Source organism: Grampus griseus, assembly GCF_964374135.1.
Source record: "Grampus griseus genome assembly, chromosome: X".
NCBI lineage: Eukaryota > Metazoa > Chordata > Mammalia > Artiodactyla > Delphinidae > Grampus > Grampus griseus.
Genome location: NC_138999.1, coordinates 7,052,951 through 7,074,243, shown reverse-complemented (window position 1 = coordinate 7,074,243; position 21,293 = coordinate 7,052,951). Strand labels below are relative to the sequence as shown.

At 49.5% G+C, this 21,293-nt stretch overlaps 2 protein-coding genes across 2 annotated transcripts in view; both read right to left on the bottom strand.

Annotated features, from left to right (window-relative positions):
• SHROOM2 (shroom family member 2) overlaps window positions 1-21,293 on the bottom strand; it is a gene marked incomplete at its 5' end in the record, with an annotated part of 133,117 nt that overhangs the window by 69,641 nt on the left and 42,183 nt on the right. The window contains one exon of the mRNA XM_082680593.1: window positions 2,056-2,207. Coding sequence (XP_082536719.1) covers window positions 2,056-2,207 — 152 coding nt within the window. The remainder of the gene's footprint in view (window positions 1-2,055; window positions 2,208-21,293) is intronic.
• CLCN4 (chloride voltage-gated channel 4) overlaps window positions 1-21,293 on the bottom strand; it is a 456,505-nt gene that overhangs the window by 409,638 nt on the left and 25,574 nt on the right. The gene's annotated exons all lie outside the window — the stretch shown is intronic.

Below are 21,293 nucleotides of genomic sequence, written 5' to 3'. Positions count from 1 at the left end.
GTCTCCCCTGTGTGGGTCAAGTGTCCCTCACCATCACCAGCGCTCCACCAAGTCTGACGGAATCCTGTGAGGACTTCACACGTCCTGCCTTAGGAGGCTTAATAAGGTGACCTCAAAGAAATTACACACCATGATGGTACCCGTCCTGTCCCCTGCTCCCCCAGAAGTCTCCAAAATGGCCATTCTGAGACTTCAGTTTTCTGATTTACAAGGAGGACAGCCTATTCCACTGAGAAATGAGGCTGCTTCATTAATGTGGCAAAGGATGAAATTTTTTCCTTCTTCGTTTCTGAACCTCCTCCTTGGATGCTATTTTGGTCCCCCAAAAAATAAATACATAAAAAGTCCACAGGGATATGTCTTCAAGTCTGTACTAAAAACTGAAGGCCTTGAGTCAATTTACTTTTTAAAATATACAGCCAGGCTTCCCTGGTGGCGCAGTGGTTAAGAATCCGCCTGCCAATGCAGGGGACACGGGTTCGAGCCCTGGTCCGGGAAGATCCCACATGCCGCGGAGCAACTAAGCCTGTGCGCCACAGCTACTGAGCCTGTGCTCTAGAGCCCGTGAGCCGCAACTGCTGAAGCCTGTGTGCCACAACTACTGAAGCCCGCGCGCCTAGGGTCCATGCTCTGCAGCAAGAGAAGCCACCACAGTGAGAAGCACATGCACTGCAACGAAGAGTAGCCCCTGCTCGCCGCAACTAGAGAAAGCCCGCACACAGCAACAAAGACCCAATGCAACCAAAAATAAACAATAAATAAATAAATAAATTTTTAAAAAGTAAAATAAAATTTACAGCCAACCTTGGAAAGACTGCACTAATTCTGCTAAAAGGGGCACGTCAACACTTTACTATGAATTAGCCAACTGTAGAACATAAGGTCGAGAATTATTTCTATCTGAAACCAGTCACCAGAATTCCCTGGCGGTCCAGGGGTTAAGACTCAGCACTTCCACTTCGGGGGCACAGGTTCGATTCCTGGTCCCTGGTTGGGGAACTAAGATTCCCACAAGCTGTGCAGCGTGGCCAAAAAACAAAAGTCACACAACACCTCCATGCTGCCCCGTAGGACCGTTCTAGTGCCTGTGTGTGAAAGCATCCCGTGCCCAACTTCACTTTCCGACCCCTTCAAATCATCCCAACTCCTATCCACAATCTCCTTTCTCGGAATATGCACTTGCTCCCCTCAGACCTCAGCACAGCACTGGAAACACCTGCTAGCTGACCTGTAAGTCTATATGCATCCCATTTTAGCCTAAAACCCCCAAACCTGGTAGCCTGCCACCTTGTGTAAAACACAGGCAATGACATTTCATCATCTGGAGCATAAGCAGTTTCCCTCACTGCCAGAAAACCACCGACATGTTGCCAAGAATAAGATTTAAGTATTCAAAATCACTTACATCAAAATTAACAGTCGTCAACAGTAATAAAAGAAGAAATCTTTTAAGAACCTACTGTATAGCACAGGGAACTCTACTCGATACTTTGTAGGGACTTCCCTGGTGGTCCAGTGGGCAAGACTGCACGCTCCCAATGCAGGGGGCCTGTGTTCGATCTCTGGCTGGGGAACTAGATCCTGAATGCACGCCACAACTACAAGTCCACATGCCGCAACTAAAGATGCCACGTGCTGCAATGAAGACCCTGAGTGCCACAACTAAGACCCAGCGCAGCCAAGATAAATAACTATTGGAAAAACAACAACAACAACTTTGTAATGACCTACATGGGAATAGAATCTAAAAGAGTGGACATCTGTATATGTATAGCTGATTCATTTTGCTGTATAGCAGAAACTAACACAACACTGTAAATCAACTATACTCCAATAAAAATTAATTTTAAAAAAAGAATGTTTAAAATTTTTGATGTTGGATTCATCCTTGGCCAAGAGATAGATTCCTAAGTGTACATGCATGTACACACACACGCGCACGCGACTTAAGTCCAAATCACGACTGCCACAGTGACACGGCGCAGCCAATAGACTCCAGGTTTCACGGTCCCGCTCATCTCTGTTTGTAAACAAGGCACGAGGCCCAGGTCTTACCTTTTCACCACCAGCTTCAGGGTCTTATGCGACCCCTTCACCAGGCAAATCGCTTCCTGTCTAAACCCCGACAGACTGATGTCGTTGATGCCAACGATCTCATCTCCGGCCAACAACTTGTCCACTGCCGCGGCTTTGCTTCCTTCTTCGATCTGCAACACAGAAGTGTATCCTGTGAGCCTCTTGAACAAGCAAACAAGTCCCCAGGACTTGGCCAGGAAGACAACATGCCCGTGACACACGCCACCCACAGGTTTTCTCAGACTGGCTTCAGGACAACCCAGGGGTGAAGGGATCCACCTGGGCCCTGATTCCCAGCGGGAGACCAGGGACGCATCCCTCACCCGGTCTGCCTCTGCAAGGTGTACCATTCACGGAGGGGCGGGAAAGCGCACGAGCTCTCAGAAACACACCAGAAACAGCAGAGCCAGAAATACCGATTCACTTCCTGGATCTCCTTCCTCCAAAAAATCATGATGGATTTTTTTTTAATTATTATTTACTAGTTATTTCTCATAGATCAATCCCGCACCTAGTTATTTCCGTAACAGCTGTATTTAGATATAATTCAGATAGCACACAACTCACCCATATAAAGATAAATGAGTGGCTTGTTAGTAAATTCACAGTTGTCCAGCCACCACCACCACCCATTTTAGAACGGTTTCCTAACGCCAGAAGAAACCTCGTCCGTGCCAGTCAGCGGTCACTTCCCGATGCTTCCAGCCCCTGGCAACCATGCGTCTGCTCTCTGCGTCTAGGGTTTGCCTATCCTGGATATTTCATATAAACAAAATCCTACAATAGGCGGCCTTCTGTGTCAGGCTTCCTTCACTCAGGTTTTCAAGGTGCACCATGTTGTAGCCTGCGTCACAGCTTCATTCGTTCTTATGGCTGCAGGAAGCTCCACTGTAGGGACGACCACATCTTATTTATCCGTTCATCGGTGATGGCTATTGAAGCTGCTTTTCCTTTTTGGCTACTAACGCTGCCGTGAGCACTGGTGTACAGGTGCGTGCTTGCGCGTGCGTCTTCACTTCCCTTGGGTGTACGCCTAGGAGTGGAACGGCAGGGTCGCACGGTAGCTACGGCGAACCTTGTGAGGACCCGCCAGACTGCCTTCTGAAGCAGCTGCACCACTTTACGTTCTGCATCCGAGGGCCCCAGTTTCTCCACATCCTTGCTGACGCTTAGTATCTGATTCCTTTCATTACAGTCCTAGATGACTACACCACGCTGGGTACGTAAAATACTCCCTACTCGGTGTTAAACACGCGTGTATGAATGTGTTGACTGACTCCTTAAAAGCGTTTTATGATTTTTATCCTGAGGAATCTTAATCTTTAAATCCTCACCCTTGTCTTCCCTATACAGTAATAATCCAACTCAGCATCAAATAATCCATCGATTAACCAACCTGCTTCTGTACTAGCGCTTGGCAAACCGCGGCCCATGCGTCAAATCCAGCCAGCTGCTTTTTTTTTTTTTTTTTTGTAAATAAAATTTTACTGGAATACAACCAGAGCTATTTGTTTATACGCCGCTACAGGAGAGAACAGAAGAGTCTGACCCACAAAGCCAAAAACATTTACTACTTGGCTTGTTGTTAAAAAAAAGTTGCCAACCCCCGTTTCACGCCGAAAAGCCATTATGTTTACGAACTGCTAGGACAACTAGTGAAAGAGATGAATGCTTACAGGCACAGAGGTGTACGGGTTAGGAAGTTCGCTGCTCTGTTTGCCAGGACTAACCTAAAAGTCCGTTCCGAACCTCACAAAGCACTAAAGCCGTGAACGTTTCTCCTCCGGTAGTTACAAAGCTGGAAACGAGGCAACTTACAGGTTCCGCTCTGAGACCACGTGGTGCTTTCCTAAAGTCTCCGCCAGATCCCAAGGACAGCTGAACTTTTCCTAGGTTAATAAAGCAATTATTCATCGCAAGTCCACGGCATAAACAAAATGAGCACTCCTAACTAAACTATGAAGCGAACCATTCGGTTAACAACCGGTTTCAAAGTCTAGACAACTTTTATCCCGACATGATAACAGATCGTAAATGAGTTTCCATCCCACCAAGATTACACACTCAGCCACACGTGGCCAAGGTGAAGGTTACGTGGTGGGGAGTTTCCGTTTTGGCACGCCCTGGGTGGGAGGCCAAAGGGCCGTCCAGGCGGAGGGTCGGTGGGCGGCTGCCTGAGGGGAGGAGAGGGTACCCGGGGAGAGGTGGCCTGCTCACGGGGTGACCAGCAGCGGAAGAAATTTAAAAACTGGAGGGACGGGGATGGAGGCCTCCTACACAGAAAACAGACCCACCAAGAGCTGAGGACAGAACCCTGGGGCCCCAACACGGAGAAACCTGGAAGAAGATGGGTGGGTGAAGGTGCAGGAAGTGAACAAAGAGGGGGTGAGAGTCACAAAAGCCCAAACAAGCAAACACGCGCAGAGCTGGCGAGAAGCGAGGGTAGCGCGTGTACGTGCGTCCCTCTCCTTGCGATGATGCCTCTCTGAATTTCAGCTTCACAAGAAAACTCTTCAGGCAAGACAACTATGACCAAGGAACTTGCAAGGGCCTTAGGGCAGCTTTCCAAGGCAGGACGTCCTGGAGGCAACCCGTGTGACTCAGCCATGACCTGGTGGGTTTTTCAGTCTCGTTCCCACAAACCCCTGGATGCACAAGTTCTGCGAGACTGTCTCCAAGCGCTGGCATCGAAGTCTGATGACATCGTGTTGCTTCCCCTCATCCGCAAAGACTTCCCAAGCTCCTCCTGCACCAGTGAAGACCGCACTCCGAAGTGTCCACCTGCGCCGTCCCGACCACACTCTACCTACATTCCCAGCAAAGACGGCCCTGGGCTTGGGAGACACAGAAGCTGGGGAATTCTCCCCGCCTGGCTTCCTCGCCAAGACAAACTGTCTGTTTGACGTTTATTGTGCTCATGGAGAAAACAGTTGTAAAAGAAGACGTTTTGAAAACCTCCAGTCTGTACTCTTGACCCCATCAAACTTCTCCCATTAGGAAGAATTAATTAGGCTTGAACTTGGTAGAGAGCAAACCTGAAGTTGGCTCTAGTCTCACAGGATACTTACTGACTCTGCCTGCCAGCACTGTACAGTGTATCACACATTACAGACACTCAGGATCGTTCTGTCACCGTCCCCTGCCTTATAGTCAAGAGAGCGCTTGGCACTGCCCCTAGCAGAGGGAACTGCCTGACATCTACAGCACTCGGGAGCCACAAACAGGGCAGTCCTGTCCCAGAGCCACCAGGCGAAGTTCTCAGTGCCGCTCGCTGTAGCTCAGAAGAAAAGTCCCTTTACAAAAAGACAGGCACGCGAGAACAAATGACTCCACGCCCATGATGCCTGTCCGTGTGTCACGGGCAGGATCAACGTCCCATGTTCACGTGCCAGGTCCAATATTCTGGTCTGAGTGTTCGCTGGCATTGGAAAACTCCAGTGTAGGGCCTCAATTAAGACTCAAGTGTCCCCACATGTGCGGATTTCCTTGCTGTTCTTACGGAAACGCTTTTTCTGGAAACAGCAGCGGGGGAAAAAAACAGTCAATGGAAGTCTCGTTGGAACAAAGTTTTTGTATTTCATCCAACGGATGTTAGTTACAGCTGATCAAGGATGACATCCACGGAGGCCGGAGAACCTTGATTCTCCTGGGAGCCGGGACTCCCGTGGGAAGGAACCACATCAGGGCAGCAGGGGCGCGAGGGGCCGGGCTCGCTTGGCCTCGGGGCTGGAGATGAAAGACTTCACGAAGAGAGAGGCCCACGAAGGGCAACTTGAAAGGGGTGGCATGGATGGGGGCGGACATTCCACAGGGGGGTCTGCATGTGAAGATGGGGCAGAGGCAGGAAGCCGGGCCGGTCTGAGGAATGTCAGCCTGGCCCAGCGCAGAGCTCTGGCTGGGGAGCGTTTGAAGATAAGGGCAGAAAGAGGAAGATGAGGAACCTGACCTTGGGTCGGAATCTGGCATGATATCCTGGAGGCAGTGGGGGCCCCCGAAGGCCAGCACGGAAGCAGGGGAGCGACCTTCTTATTCCAGCAAATGCGTCTGGTAGCTTCATCCTGGAGGCTGACGCGAAAAGAATTTCTTCTGCCCGAGAACAGAAGGCGGCGGGTTCTGTCTTTGTACTGGACAGAAACAAGGGCTCAAACCAACACAGGGCAGAGAACACTAATGTAAGCAAGTGCTCCAGACACTGGGAAGGAAGGTCTAAGGACAGAAGCGATGCTGGACGTCAAGGGCCACAGGAAAGGGGTCGGCCGGGGGGAGCTCAGACGTTGAGCGGGACTGATGTGGAAAATCGCGACACCCAGAGATCAAAACCAAAGGAGGAAGAATGTGTTAAGTCCAGTATCACATTTCAAAGGCCATGAATCACACCCGTGATTAATCAGTTATGACTATCTCAAAGAAAGCTTTGCTGTCTGGAGAACAAGCCATGAGAAAGCACTGCCTTTTGTGAGCCAGGACAATCACTGACGTCACCTCCTTGGTCTGCTTCATTTAACTATTTTAACTCGTTCTCCTTGAGCTCCCTTGTTTCAGAAAAGAGAGCTGACTCATCCAGGAAAAGTATCAAATTGTGAACTAATCGGAGAGTGCATCTCTGGTAACCGAGAAGCCCATCGAAAACCAAAAACCTCTCAAGTGTTAAGACGTGAACATACCATCAGTCACTGGTCCCTGTCTCCCTTCTTGTACATCCCGAGGAGTGTTTTTATCGACTATTTGGGGAATTTAAGCTTCGCCGTAGCTCTGGAAACATGCTTAAGAAGGAAATCCCACCTCACCCCATTTCTGGAGTATAAACGCTTTCTGAAGAGGTGACATTGTTCGTTGGTTATTTTTTGGTCCAACCAGGGAAGGGTGGGATAATGAATTCAGCTTAACATTCCATGGGGGGTAGTTTTTCTTAACCTGACAACACAAAACATACTCAATAGCAATTTGGAGACGCAGTCACGCACGTAATAGGTCTTGAACAGGATACCCGGAGAAAAACATGGTCCAAAAGGATATGTGCACTGCAGTGTTCACTGCAGCACTGTTTACAATAGCCAAGACACGGAAGCAACCTAAACGTCCATCAACAGAGGAAAGGATAAAGAAGATGTGGTGTGTGTGTGTGTGTGTGTACACACACACACACACACACACACACACACACACAATGGAATATTACTCAGCCATTAAAAAGAATGAAATAATGCCATTTGCAGCAACACGGATGGACCTACAGATTGTCATACTGAGTGACACAAGTCAGACAGACAAAGAGAAATATCGTATGATATCGCTTATATGTGGAAAATTTTAAAAATGCTACAAAAGGCAGAAACAGACTCATAGACTTAGAGAACGAACTTATGGTTACCAAGGGGGGTGGGGGGAGAGATAGTTAGGGAGTTTGGGACTGACAGATACACGCTGCTATATTTAAAATGGATAACCGACAAGGACCTACTGTGTAGCACAGGGAACTCAGCTCAATATCTTGTAACAACCTAACTGAGAAAAGAATTTAGAAAAGAATAGATACATGTATACCGTATAACTGAATCATTCTGTTGTACATCTGAAACGAATGCACCATTGTTAATCAACTATACTCCGATATAAAATAAGAAGTTAGGGCTTCCCTGGTGGCGCAGTGGTTGAGAGTCCGCCTGCCGATGCAGGGGACACGGGTTCGTGCCCCGGTCCGGGAAGATCCCACGTGCCGCGGAGCGGCTGGGCCCATGAGCCATGGCCACCGAGCCTGCGCGTCCGGAGCCTGTGCTCCGCGATGGGAGAGGCCACAGCGGTGAGAGGCCCGCGTACCGCAAAAACAAACAAACAAAACAAAACAAAAAAATAAGTTAAAAAAATAAAAATAAAATTACCTGTACTCCTATGTTTTTTTAGTATAATTACTTCCTAAAGAAAACCACTTCTTGATCTTGGCCCTTCCTGTCCCCGGTCACGACACTCCAGTTTCCCTAATAACGCGCCATGAATGTGCCAAGAAAAACATGGAAATTTGAGCACGTGGTGCTTATGATATGAAACGGTGAAGTGGGACCTGTGATGTCACAGCCTATCAACATTTGAAGAGATTCATACTTGATATCCTCTTAAGGAAAAGTTGTTTCCACATTTTAAGCCAGAAAGTCAGTGGAACACCTGTTTAGAAAAGAATCAGAACTACATGGTCTCTTAGTTCCTCAGTTCCTACATACATTAGGAAGGATGTACAAATTGAACCGTGTGTGTACCAATCCTCAAAACAACCAATAAAATATCAATTAGGGAAGAAAACTGCTTTCCTCATGGTTGACAAAAAAACGTACCAAAAAACAAGAAAAATGATAATTACCCCCACATGCAAAAAATCCTAAGAAACCGACACCCACCTCATACATTCGGATTCAGGTGAGCACGTCAGTATTCAGTCCCACACGCAAGAACACGAGGGTCTGCTCTGAAGATTCTAACACACGCCTGCCACTCATGGCTAAAGCGAACGCTGGATCACATGCCACCCCAAGACAAAGGCAGGTGTGGCCCCAACAAGGCGACAGAGCCAGAATGAGGGGCTGAGCAGGTCAATGAGACGTGTGAAGACCCAGAGGCAGTGGAGGCTGCACTGCGCAACCCCAAGTCCAAACACACACAGACAAGAAGCTGGCCGCTCAGGGAGAGGTCTTAAGAAACAGAGAGGGGAGGGAATTTGCAACAGGGGATCAGCAGCGGCAGCTCAGACCCCAGGCTGGCTGCAGAAGAGAACCCCGGGAGGAGCGTTCGTTCGGAGCCAAGGGGCCACGGCCTCCCCCGGGGAGGATAAAGCCCAAGGTATGTGCCTCTTCTCCAGGTGGGGCAAAGGTCTAGGGGCCTCGGGACCCTGCGGAGTCCAGAGCCTCAGCACAGCACAGCACTCTAGAGAACACGGGCCAACCCGTGCAAGGGACAGTTTCTGGAAAGCACCATTCAGGGAGCATTTTCCGAACACCCGTGCCTGGTACGTTACAATCCAGAAGGAGCAAGGTGTGCGAACGACCCATTTCAACACCACGCCAGCTAGCCTCTTAAGTGCAAACCACCCGTCGCTGCCCGAGCGAGCGGTGATACTGGGGCAGGACCTCAGGATAGCTCTCCTCCGTGGGCTGGCAGCTCTGCAAGGGTCCTCAGGAGAGGGTGCTGGAGGGGCTGCTGTCCTCTCCGCCTCCTCCTGTGGACAAGGCAGTGGCTGAATCCACCGCGGCTCCACAGCCAAGTTCCACGAGCACGCCAGCGGGCAGCTTCCCGGCCAGTTTTAGAAGCATGCCCTCGGACGGCTTCCCAGGGGTTCCACTGGCATGCCAGCCAGCTCCCTGGCCACCTGCCAGGTTCTGCACGGGCAGCTTCCTGTCTGTCAGCTAGCCCGAGGGGCTCAGTGACTTTGCTGTCACACCCATGCCATGCAGATCTGAATCTCAGACTGGGGGAAGGGAGGGCAGTAAGGGGGGGGCAGTCGCACACCTCCTTCCTCCTCCCTTATAGGTAACGTGCCTCAGCCCTAGAGGCAGTGGTTGGTCCTTGCACCTGCTACTCCTGCACTCTTTTAAAGCTCTCTCTACCCCGGAGGAGTTCCTAGCTCATCGTGACTCAGTAAGTTGACAATAAGTAATAATCTGCTAATAGTTAGTCATCCTTTACACCAGGGGCTGGCAAACTTCTCCTTCAAGAGCCATATGGTAAATATTTTAGGCTTTGAGGGGCCTTCCGGTCCCTATGGTAACTGCTCAACCTTGCCGGACAGACAGACAAGACATAAGGGGTGTTTTGCGATGTGGCCGGTTTGCGGAATCCTGTTTCCTATTATGCGGGCCCTGTTCCAATTACTATGCGCTTTCTGCCTCCCAACTGGACCCTGACGGATATAAATTCCATGTGACAGGCACAGCAAGGGAGGCACTCGTGGGCCCCGGCGGCACAGAGGAGGGAAGAGTCAAGCCACAGGGTTCGGGGAGGGGTATCAGGCAAGGTTTCACAGAGATGAGGGGTGACGGATCGAGGGCTGGAGACTCACCCCGACCCCTTCACTACACAACTGGAAGGGAGTCACTGGATTTTTCTTCGCCTCAATTCTGTCGCCCAAAACAAGGGTGGGAAGAATTGGCTGTCTTACAACCCGGGACCAACAGGGGAATAAAAGTGAGACAATTATGAAAATATTTTGTAAATTCAGAAGTATTATACAAGTATGTTTACAAATCATTTTACTTGTCATTTGCTGGTGTTCCAATCAGGACTACAGCACAGGCTAGGTCCCTGGACTCTCCAGTTCAGGGACACATGATCCCCATTCCTGATCATGAACACGGGGAAACCAGACGTTGAAGTGGTAAAGGGAGACTGCTTCACTTACAATACTCCAAGCTATTTAGGTAGAGTGGTTTCTAAGTCCTTTCAAGCAACATTGTTTGGGGGAAAAGAAATCCCGAAGCTCAGTTATCCTAGATGTTCTTACTGGTTATTCTCAAGCTAATTTAAAGTTTCTTTTTCCCTTGATTAGCGACTATAGCCTTACAGAAAACTTCTAAAATACAGCAAGTTGCCATTTACACATGGAGTGTTTTACAAAAGTTTCCCCTAAGTGGATTATGTTCATGGAAACCCAGACCGCATTTCTCGCATTAAAAAAAACAAAAACCAAAAAACATGATTTAAGTGGTACTTAAGTTCTCAGGCTAAGACACAAATACCTCTTTAAAAGATGTCATGGTTTATATACTGTGGCTTTGCAAGGAAGCAAAGGGGAAAAAAGGACACATGCCCCATCTCCCCAGGCGGCCCTTTGAAATGTACGCTGCAGGCACAGGTCAGGTGTGTATAACAGGCACAGCTCTGGGTCCTCGTGGTTAACACAGGAACTACGTTTTCTAGAATCTCTATCCCTGTACGGTTGGTTAGATGGGGTCCAAAGGAGAATCTGTCCAAGGATAGAAGGTGGAAGCGATGCAGAAGAGCCCGGCGGCCTCCAGCTTCTCTTACGCCCCATTGCTCTGCATCCCCTGTCTTCCTACGAGGAGATGCCTGGCCCGGGCCCACGTACAGGTGGCTGCATGCAGGCACCCTCCGGGCCAGCTCCCCAGGCCGGCTGGGCGTGGCTTCTCAGAGACACTCCTTCCGTCCAGGATCCCCCAGGTCTCCCTTACGGACCCTCTCCCACATTTACATAAGCTCAAACTCCTGTCACCCTGTAACAGCCACTGTGCCTCTGCTGCCCCGAGCGAGCGAGCGTACCTCGGAGAAGAGGCAGGGTGCGTCCCACGAGCTGCAAAGGAGTGCAGTGCAACCACGAAGACACCAGGAACCCGAAGGAAAGCAGCTTGGCAAGGAGCACCTGTAATTCTTGTTTTTTAAAAGCGTGGTTTAAAAACCCCACAGAAAATTTACCGTCAACCGTTTTTAAACGTACAGCTCAGCAGTGTTCCCTAGAATTACATTGTGTGTAACCGATCCCTAGAACTTCACCTTGCACAACTCCATATCCATCCAGCACCTCCCGGCCCCTGGCAACAACCGCTCTGCTTTCTGTTTCCATGAACTTGACTCCTGAGGATACCCTGTGTAAGTGGAATCATACAGGATTGTCCTTCTGTGTCTGGTTACGGCGCTTGAGGTTCGTCCACGTGATCACACTTCTCTAACGCTAATATTCCATCGTATGTGTATGCCACATTTTCCTTATCCTTTCGCCTGTCGGTGGACACGTGGCCTGCTTCTAACCCCTGCAACTCTTGTGTACGGGGCGGATGCACAGATCAACACAACCACTTGCAGAAACAGAGAGAATAACCTTCAAGTCAACCCTGTGTAGGTATGTTCACCAAGAGGCCCGTACAAGAATGATCATACTGGCATCAACCACACCAGCTAAAACACAGAAACCACCCAAATGTCCAGCAGACAATACACGGCATAGCCCAACGATGGGGTACGATGGGGTACCACACTGCCTCTCCCCGTCACGGCGCTACAGACATCCAATACCAGGGCTTCCCCTCCAATACCAGGGCTGGATGGTCCTGTGCTCTGGGTGGCGGCCGTCAGACACTGAGGAGCGGCATTCTCGGTCCCCACCCACTAGGTGTCAGCAGCATCCCCAACCCCAAGTCAGAACAACCCAAGCGTCTCCGGATACTACTCAGGGTGCCCCGGGGTGGGGGTGGGGGGGAGGGGGCTGGGGACAAAAGCCACCTCCCCCAGTTGAGAACTAGAGAAAGGACGAAGTACCTGCAACAGTCATCATAACTCTTGGGGAACACAGGAAACCGGACAGCTCTAACACCCCTTTGAACCTGCCGCAAAGCCTCTTCCACCAGCAACGCGAGAGGCCAGCGAGTCAGGCCAGGTGGAGCCACTGTGTTCAGCCAGATCCCACCATTACCAGGCGGAACAGGCCTTGTTCTGGACGCCCTGAGCCCGGCCCAAACAGCACGGGGCTGCAACTAAGAAGCCTCTGTCCTTTCTCCCCGCAGAAATGGTCCTCCTTGCCTGCAGGCTTTGTTGGCTGGGTCCCCTCTATTCACACCCCGCTACCCCTGACAGACACACACTCACTCCGCCTGGCTCACCCCACTCATCCTTTTGGGTCCCACACCAGGACCCCCCAACACCGCTTCCACCATGGGACCCAGTGGCCACCTCCTGGCCTCCTGAATACCCTGAGCGCATCACCACTCAGGTCTCCAAACCCCCTGGTTTGGGGTTTTTATATATTCCTTATTTTTTTTGCAGTATGTGGCCCTCTCACCGCTGTGGCCTCTCCCTTTGCGGAGCACAGGCTCCGGACACGCAGGCTCAGCGGCCATGGCTCACGGGCCCAGCCGCTCCGTGGCATGTGGGATCTTCCCGGACCGGGGCACGAACCCGTGTCCCCTGCATCGGCAGGCGGACTCTCAACCACTGCGCCACCAGGGAAGCTCTATGTATTCCTTTCTTCCTTTCCTTCCCTCCTTCCCTCCTTTTTCTTCCTTCCTTCCTTCCTTTCTTTCTGGCCGCGCCACGTGGCACACGGGATCTTAGTTCCCTGACCAGGGATGGAACCCATGCCCCCTGCAATGGAAGCTCAAAGTTCTAACCACTGGACCACCGGGAAGTCCCCCAAACCCCCTGTTTTCGGTTCCCTGCTTCTGCTGTCAGCCCCACAGCAAGACTAGCACCTCCTGGAGGATAAAACCCCGAGAGTCTCTTTATCTCTTCCCCTCCGATACCACCGTCTGTCACGCAATGTCTGTGGGAAGGGTGAACAGAGAGGGAAAAGAGTCAGCCTGGAGAGTGAAGTTCCCGTCTAGAGCCAGCCTTCACCTTACACCACAGGAGGAATACGAGGCACACCTGCCCTTTGCAGTGCGTTGTACGAGCATCAGGCACGCACCGGGCAGAAGCAAGCGGGCTCCGCAGCAGTCGGGGAACAGAGACCTGCCCCGACTCGAACCTTTTCTCATACATCGTTTGCACATGAGTAGTGGGAACATTTAAGCACCGGTTCAACAGGGATGACTGGAGTGACTTAATTCTGCAGTTTTCAAAGAAGAAAAGCGATCTGCAGGAGCTGATAGACAATCAAGAAACAGGAAGCGGAACTGCTGGACACGAGAACAAAGTGTCCCTGCTTGTCAGACACATGGCTGTTTATTTGTAATGGACGTTCCCAGCCTTCTGCTGTTTCAAAGAAACGGCGCCTGTTCTTTTAGATAAGGCTGCTGCTGGGCAACTCAGGACAGGGGCTGCTCCAAGGGGACCCGCCCAAGGCCACCTCACCTTCCCTTTGGATGAGTCAGAGCTCCCCGGAAGGCTTCGTCTCTCTATCGGGTGAAAGAGAGAAGATCTCACCCATCACGAGGGCTGTCTCTTTGAAAAACTCTCCTCAGGGATGCTGTGAGAGACAGAATGCTTGTGCCCCCCGCCCAAATTCACATGTTGAAACCCAACCCCCAATGTGACGGTATAAGGAGGTGGGGTCTCGCGGAGGTGACTGGGTTATGAAGGTGGAACCTTCAGAAATGAGATCAGTGCTGTTATACGAGAGCCCCACCCCCCACCCCCCACCGACAGCCGCCTCACCCCTTCTACCGGCTAAAGATACAAGAAAATGCCACCTATGAACCAGGAAGCAGGTCCTCGCCAGACACTCAATCTGCCGGCACCTGGATGGATCCTGGACTTCAGCCTCCAGACTATGAAAACTCAATGTTTCTTGTTTATAGGAATTTTTTTTTTTTTTAATTACGGCAGCTCAAATGGACAAAGATAGATGTCAAAGGCCAAGCCTGGGGAACCTAAGCACAGGAATCTCGGGGCTGCACACACTCGCACCCAGAGAGTAGGGAAGGGGACCGGGGTGCAAAAGACAGCCCTCGAAGGGGGCCCTGGGGCGGTGGCAGGGCGCTCTCCTCTGAAGGCGCAGCAGCTAGATCCGGTCCTGGCGGCTGGGAGCCCCAGGGAAATTAACAGCCAGTGTGGGCGAATCTTCCAGGTTTCTGGTTGTTTTTTTTTTTTGTTTTAAAGAAGCTGGAGATCTGGATTTTTACAGATACTATTCCTCTGTCCTCAAATCGCTGGCACTCTTCTGCTTTTAAAACTTGGCGAGAACGCCCCCCACACCAAAAGAAAAGTTGCATGGGTAAGTCACATGCGCATAACCCCCAAGGGGCAGCCTGTGATTTGGGGCGTTCCCGGCCTACTCTGTGTACACGCTCCTCTCTGCGGTTAGAATCCAGTTAGGATCCTGCACACACCAAGGTGGTCTCCGCTACGCCCACCGCCAGGTCCTCTTCCTGCCTCCCCACGGCCGGCCGGTCTATCAGGGCTTCGCCCCCGTCCGGATCCTCCAGGATCCCTGACCCCATCCTGCGCAGGTGCCGCCCTCCACCGTTGTCACTAGGAGGCGACCATCCGCGGTGGCCGGCAGCACTGTGGAGCCAGAGTCCCCGCAGACACGGGAGGGGCCCCGTGCGTCCCCCCTCACAGGGAGGGTAGCCGTGACGGTCCTGACAGGAGACGGGAGCAGATGTCGGCTGGAGGCCTGTGAGGAAAGCCTTTGTCTCTGCCATCAAAGGGCAGAAACATCTGGAACCACCCTTTCCCTCTGCTTGTGGCCGTGAACAAAGACACCGACTGTGGATGCAGGGCAGAGACCCGAAGGGTCCCAGGGCCCTAGGTGTGCCCAGCATGGGGCTGGGCAGTGAGGCAGCAGCACACACACACCCCACCCCACCCTCTCCCGGGGCTCCCTGGAAGGGCCTAGGGTGAGGTCCTTAGAGAACCAGACGGGTTCATCCAGAAGACATCCATACTTTAGAATGAGTCTGAATTCTTTATAAATGCAAATCGTTTTTTCCTTTTAATGTTTATAATGTTAAAAAAATCAACACCAACTAAAACAGTTTGAAACACTAAAACTTTGTTAGCTTTTCTAATTAAAAAACTACTGACGGGGCTTCCCTGGTGGCGCAGTGGTTGAGAGTCCGCCTGCCGATGCAGGGGACCCGGGTTCGTGCCCCGGTCCGAGAAGATCCCACGTGCCGCGGAGCGGCTGGGCCCGTGAGCCATGGCCGCTGAGCCTGCGCGTCCGGAGCCTGTGCTCCGCAACGGGAGAGGCCACAACAGTGAGAGGCCCGCATACCACAAAAAAAAAAAAAAAAAAAAAAAAAAAAACCTACTGAAGGACTTCCCTGACGGTCCAGGGGTTAGGACTGCACTTTCACGGCCAAGGGCACAGGTTCAATCCCTGGTCGAGGAACTAAGATTCCACAGGCCGCGCATGGTGGCCAAAAAAGAAAAAAAAAAACAAAAAACCGCTGAGGGGCATCATTTATTATCACGTCTGAGACACAGGCTACGAAAACCTATAACGTCTTGCTGTACTCATGTTTTTATTTAAGACATATTGCGTACGCCCTAGAAATCTACCAGCTCCAAGTCACTACATTTCTCCTCATCTAACACCTGTACTCCTGGCTGACAGAGGAGTATAATGCATTTAAAACATATATCATGGACGAGGGGAGTGAGGGTTGGAGACTTAGAAAATCTAGAGAGTTTAAATCAATGGGACTACTACATGCACACAGGTGTTTCACTAAACACATTCCTCATCTCCGCAGTAATATTATTTCTCCCCAGTGAACTGAAGTTTAGAATCAAACCAAAACTGCCAAAATATTATGTTTCTAACTTGTAACCTCCCTCTGTCATCTAAAAATAGAAAAAAAAAAAGGAAAGCACTTAAGATTTAAGCTACTCCATGCGTCCCCTATATTCAGAGCAGCACTGTTCACAACAGCCAAGACATGGAAGCCTAAACGTGCATCACGGATGAATGGATAAAGATGTGGTCCATGTATACAATGGAATACTACTCAGCCATAGAAAAGAACAAAATAGTTCCATCTGCAGCAACATGGACGGACCTAGAGATGATCACATTGAGTGAAGTAAGTCAGACAAACATCACAGGATATCACTTATGTGTGGAATCTAAAATATGACACAGATGAACTTATCTACGAAACAGAAACAGACTCACAGGCACAGAGAACAGACTTGTGGTTGCCAAGGGGGAGGAGGGGTGGGGGAGGGGCGGACTGGGAGTTTGGGATGAGCAGATGCAAACTAGTGTACGTAGAATGGATACACAACAAGGTCCTACTGTAGAGCACAGGGCACTACAGTCAATATCCTACGATAAACCATAATGGGAAAAAAATATGAAAAGGAATGTAAATATGTATAACGGAATCACTGTGGTGTACAGCAGAAATTAATACAACACTGTAACTCAACTATACTTCAATAAAAAGAAAGAAAAGATTTAAGCTACTCCAATCCTGATGCGTCTGCGCCGAAAAAAAACAGAAACCTTTTGCCGACTTTTCAGCGGCCAGCTTTCATAGGCGAAATCCTCATTCCTGAATGTTACATTTATGTCTCCCAAGTGCATTCACAGCTTTGGGGAAAAACTGGACTCATTCTTAAGTTTAAAAAAAAAAAAAGACTCGTATTAAAATGACTTTAACTCTTCCGACACAGCAGCACCTCATCGTCTGCCGAGGCAGGGCGCGTCGAGAGCCTCTGCGCTGTGCTTCGCGGGAGGGAGGTGTGCAACCTTGTATCAGGACGTCAGAGTCTGCTTAGGAGCCCACTTCTCCTTCTTCCCCAGGCTGAAGATTGTATTACTCACTCGTCAAGGGAAAACAGGTAACCATGTGCCGGTTTACGATGGGCAGAAGTGTGCAGAGGCAGGCACGGGCCACGAGAGCCCGACACACCCCAAGACTGTGACCAGAGGAGGGAAGGAGCCATTATGTCTTCCTGGGTTGGGGCGCTGTAACACTCAGCAGCACCAAGGCCATTTTGTTGTTTTTTTTCCTTACTGGAGTATAGCTGCTTTACACTGCTGTGCAAGGGCATTTTTGAAGCTGGCCACAGCCTGCCTTCGTTTCATCTCCTGTGCTTTATTCCGCCCTACGGGGGACAAATTAATACAAAATATATATTCTTCTGCTAGGACTGATATGGGACTATTTGGGACTTTTATCACTGTGTTCAAAAAAGGGGGGGCAGGCAGCTATCTCCCATGACAGGGTATTAAAAAATACTTTGTCCAAAATGCCAAACGATATCACTTGTACCTGGAATCTAAAATATGACACAAATGAACTTATCCACGAAACAGAAACAAGATCACAGACACAGAGAGCAGAACTGTGGTTGCCAAGGGGGTGGCAGGGGGAGGGGTGGATTGGGAGTTTGGGGTTAACAGATGCAAACCACTATATATAAAATGGATAAACAACAAGGACCTACTGTAGAGCACAAGGAACTCTACTCAATATTCTGTAATAAGTGTATGCAAAAAGAATGTGAAAAAGAACGAACATATGTATAACTGTACCACTCTGCTGTACACCTGAACTAACACAAAACTGTAAGTCACCTATATTCCAATAAAAATTTTTAAAACAGATTACATTTCTTACGTTCTTATGTTCTATAATGTTCTAAAATACCATTTTCCCCCAAGGCACTAATGATTATTGCATGATTTTTCTGTAACCTAGAAAATTAGTATCTCATTTTAAAAATATAACTCTATCTATGAGGAGTATCCTTATAAAATTCTCTAAGTTGTAATGTGTTTTAGAGAATTTTCCATTTCCTGACTAAAGTTACTAGGAAATGTTTATATATCTACAAGTAATTTTAGCCTCGATTATTAGCATAATTAAATTTTTCTGCAACAGCAATTCTACAGTCATTTTTATTGTGGGTCTAATTCAACACACCTGAAAACTGCAATTCATGCAGACCTGTGCCCTAATAAGGTTATGATGTGTGTCCCAAGGGAGACTGCGCATAACAGAAAGAAAGCCTCCGGCAGACCCAGTTCAAACAGAAATTCAAGATGATGCCATTAAGAATTAAGCCTCAGGGACTTCCCTGGTGGCACAGTGGTTAAGAATCTGCCTGCCAATGCAGGGACACAGGTTCAAGCCCTGATCCGGGAAGATCCCACATGCCGCGGAGCAACAAAGCCCGCGAGCCACAACTACTGAGCTTGCGCTCTAGAGCCCGCGAGCCACAACTACTGAAGCCCGTGCGCCCTAGAGCTCGTGCTCCACAACAAGAAGCCACGGCAATGAAAAGCCCGCGCACCTCAACAAAGAGTAGCCCCCGCTACTAGAGAAAGCCCGTGCACAGCAATGAAAATCCAACACAGCCAAAAATAAAATAAATAAAATAAGAAAGAATTGAGCCTCAGATGCTACCAAACAAACAAACAAACAAACAAACAAACAAACCCCAGCAAGGAGCTAGACAAGTCTCAGCAGGAAAACTTGTACAGACGGTTTGGGCACCAGGAGGTCATATGTTTGCTGCTCTCCACCCCAGCACAGAGAAGCCTGGAAGGTCCTTAGGAGCAGAGCGTGGAAAATCAATCTAGTCAATTGAATATTCCAAGCAATCAAAGCTTTAGCTGAATATGTTGCTGGGAGCTGCTGTCAGGTTTTTTTGTTGTTGCTGTTGTTTTTTACAGACTACCACTCGGCCTTTTCATGGGCACTAACCTCTCCCAAAGGATGTGGATGGCTCAGCCAGCTGGTAGTCACGCCCTGCCCTTCTGTACATCTCCATCAGCTTCAGGAGACACTGCCTTTAACGAGCAGGCCCTTCCTGCTGGACCCTAACTTGAAAGGAACGGAATGAGGCAGAGACAGGCCTCTTGTCTGACACAGTGAACTCCTATTAATACAAGACTAGAAACTGATGGGACAAAACAGACACTCGTCACCTAGGGAACATCCCTGGCTCTAAGTTAAATTCCAGGCTAAGTGGTCAATGACTGATTAACAGAGTTTTACCACAGAATAAGGTTCTGAACTTTTTATCCTTATAAAAGCAGGACAGAGGAGGCAACCGAAAGCAAAAGCTAAAAGAGTAGTGTCACCAGAAAGGGGAAGCAGCAGTGTTTTGACAGAGTAGAAGAAAAACAATTCTGTGCCTTTCCACGTTTCCATTCATGCGCCTGGGGTAACAGCACTGCCTGCACACACAAACTTCAGAGGAAAATACTGGACGAACCGGCGAGAAACTCAAACATCTGAGTGGCAGCGCTGCACTGTTTTCTCTGAACTCCAGCCTCCTGGATGGCCAGTTAGCTCGAGGTGGGGCATATATGACCAAGTAATCACCGGGTTCTGGATCATTTAAGGCTCCGACCGAGAGACAAGCAAAGTGGAATTTATTACAGAGAGATGGGGAAACATGCAAACCACAGGACCGGGAACTGCCCAAGCAGGTTCCAGAGAGCAAAGAGGACAAGGAAAGTCCGCAACGGCCCCAGGGCAGAAACCGGCTGGTTGGCATGCCAAGGTCCTGGAGGCGGCTGCGTGAATGTGCTCCAACCCCTCCTTCTTTCCTTACTTCCTCGTGTAAGGACAAAAGTCCTAGGAGTCTGAGACAAGAGACTGGCCCAAGGTCGTTCAGTGAGTGAACAGCATGGAACATGACTCAGCAGTAAAATCAACTACTGATATACATACACGTGGGCACATCTCCAGAGAGTTATGCTATGTGAAAACAGCCAATCCCCAAAGGTGACACACTGTCTGATTCTATTTATGTCTTATTCTTGAAATGAAACAATTACAAAACCAGCAGCCAGGGCTTAAGGTGGGGCTGAGGGCAGGAGGGAGCGGGTATGGCTATCCAGGGGCCACATGCGGGATCGAACGGTTTGTATCTTGACCGTATCCATGTCAACATGCTGGTTGTGACACTGTTACTAGAGCTTTGCAAGGTGTTACCATTGGGAGACACCAGGTAAAGGGTATGTGGCATCTCTCTATAGTCTTACAATTTCAAGTCAATCTACAGTTCTCTCAAAATACAAGCTTAATTAAAAAGACTGGCCAAGAGCGGATCACACGGCCACCCAGGTTGTTCCGGGGGCAGAAGTGAAGGAATGTGGCTGGCTGACCCTTGGGAGGCCGTGGGGACAAGCCAAGACTTAACAACGGGGAAGCGATTTTCGTAAAGGAATCGGGGTGCTCCAAGGAAGGGCCACGGGAGCGAGGAAGCCAAACACCGACCAACGTCCACTACTCGTTTCAGAGGATGTGAACTCTCACCCAGCAGCCGGTCAGCAAGCCACTCACTCACTTCATAATATGAAGCCACTTTGCAAAGTCTTAGAAAAATGACTACCCAAGTTCTACTGATGCAGCCTGTTTGCTGCCACTAACACTCAGCAGACTATCAACAACTCAGCCCATGGAAAAAACTCGACAGTTACAGTCATCAAAGGGAGCAGGGAGGGGGAACTTAAGCATGTGGAACGCAGGGCCCTTCTCTCTACCACCCTTCTAGGCAGACACAGAACTTGGCTTTAAATCCACACCATTAAAGCACTCAGCTTTTATAAAAAGGAAGTGTATCTTCTTCCATCTCGACGGACAGCTAGACAGTAACATCAATAATGCTTCACTGATGTGAATTTATCTAGCTCACTTAAAGAAAACCCTGGGAATTAGACGTGATGTCCCTCTGCACTTAACGGAATTACAGGATGTCTGTATGGTATGAGATTTTTAACCATATTCTCATTTGAGTACAGAATTTAATGGACAATTTTTAAATGAACAGTCCCTTGGGGTCAATAAAACGAAAGCCTGTCCTGCCTTACTTTGGGT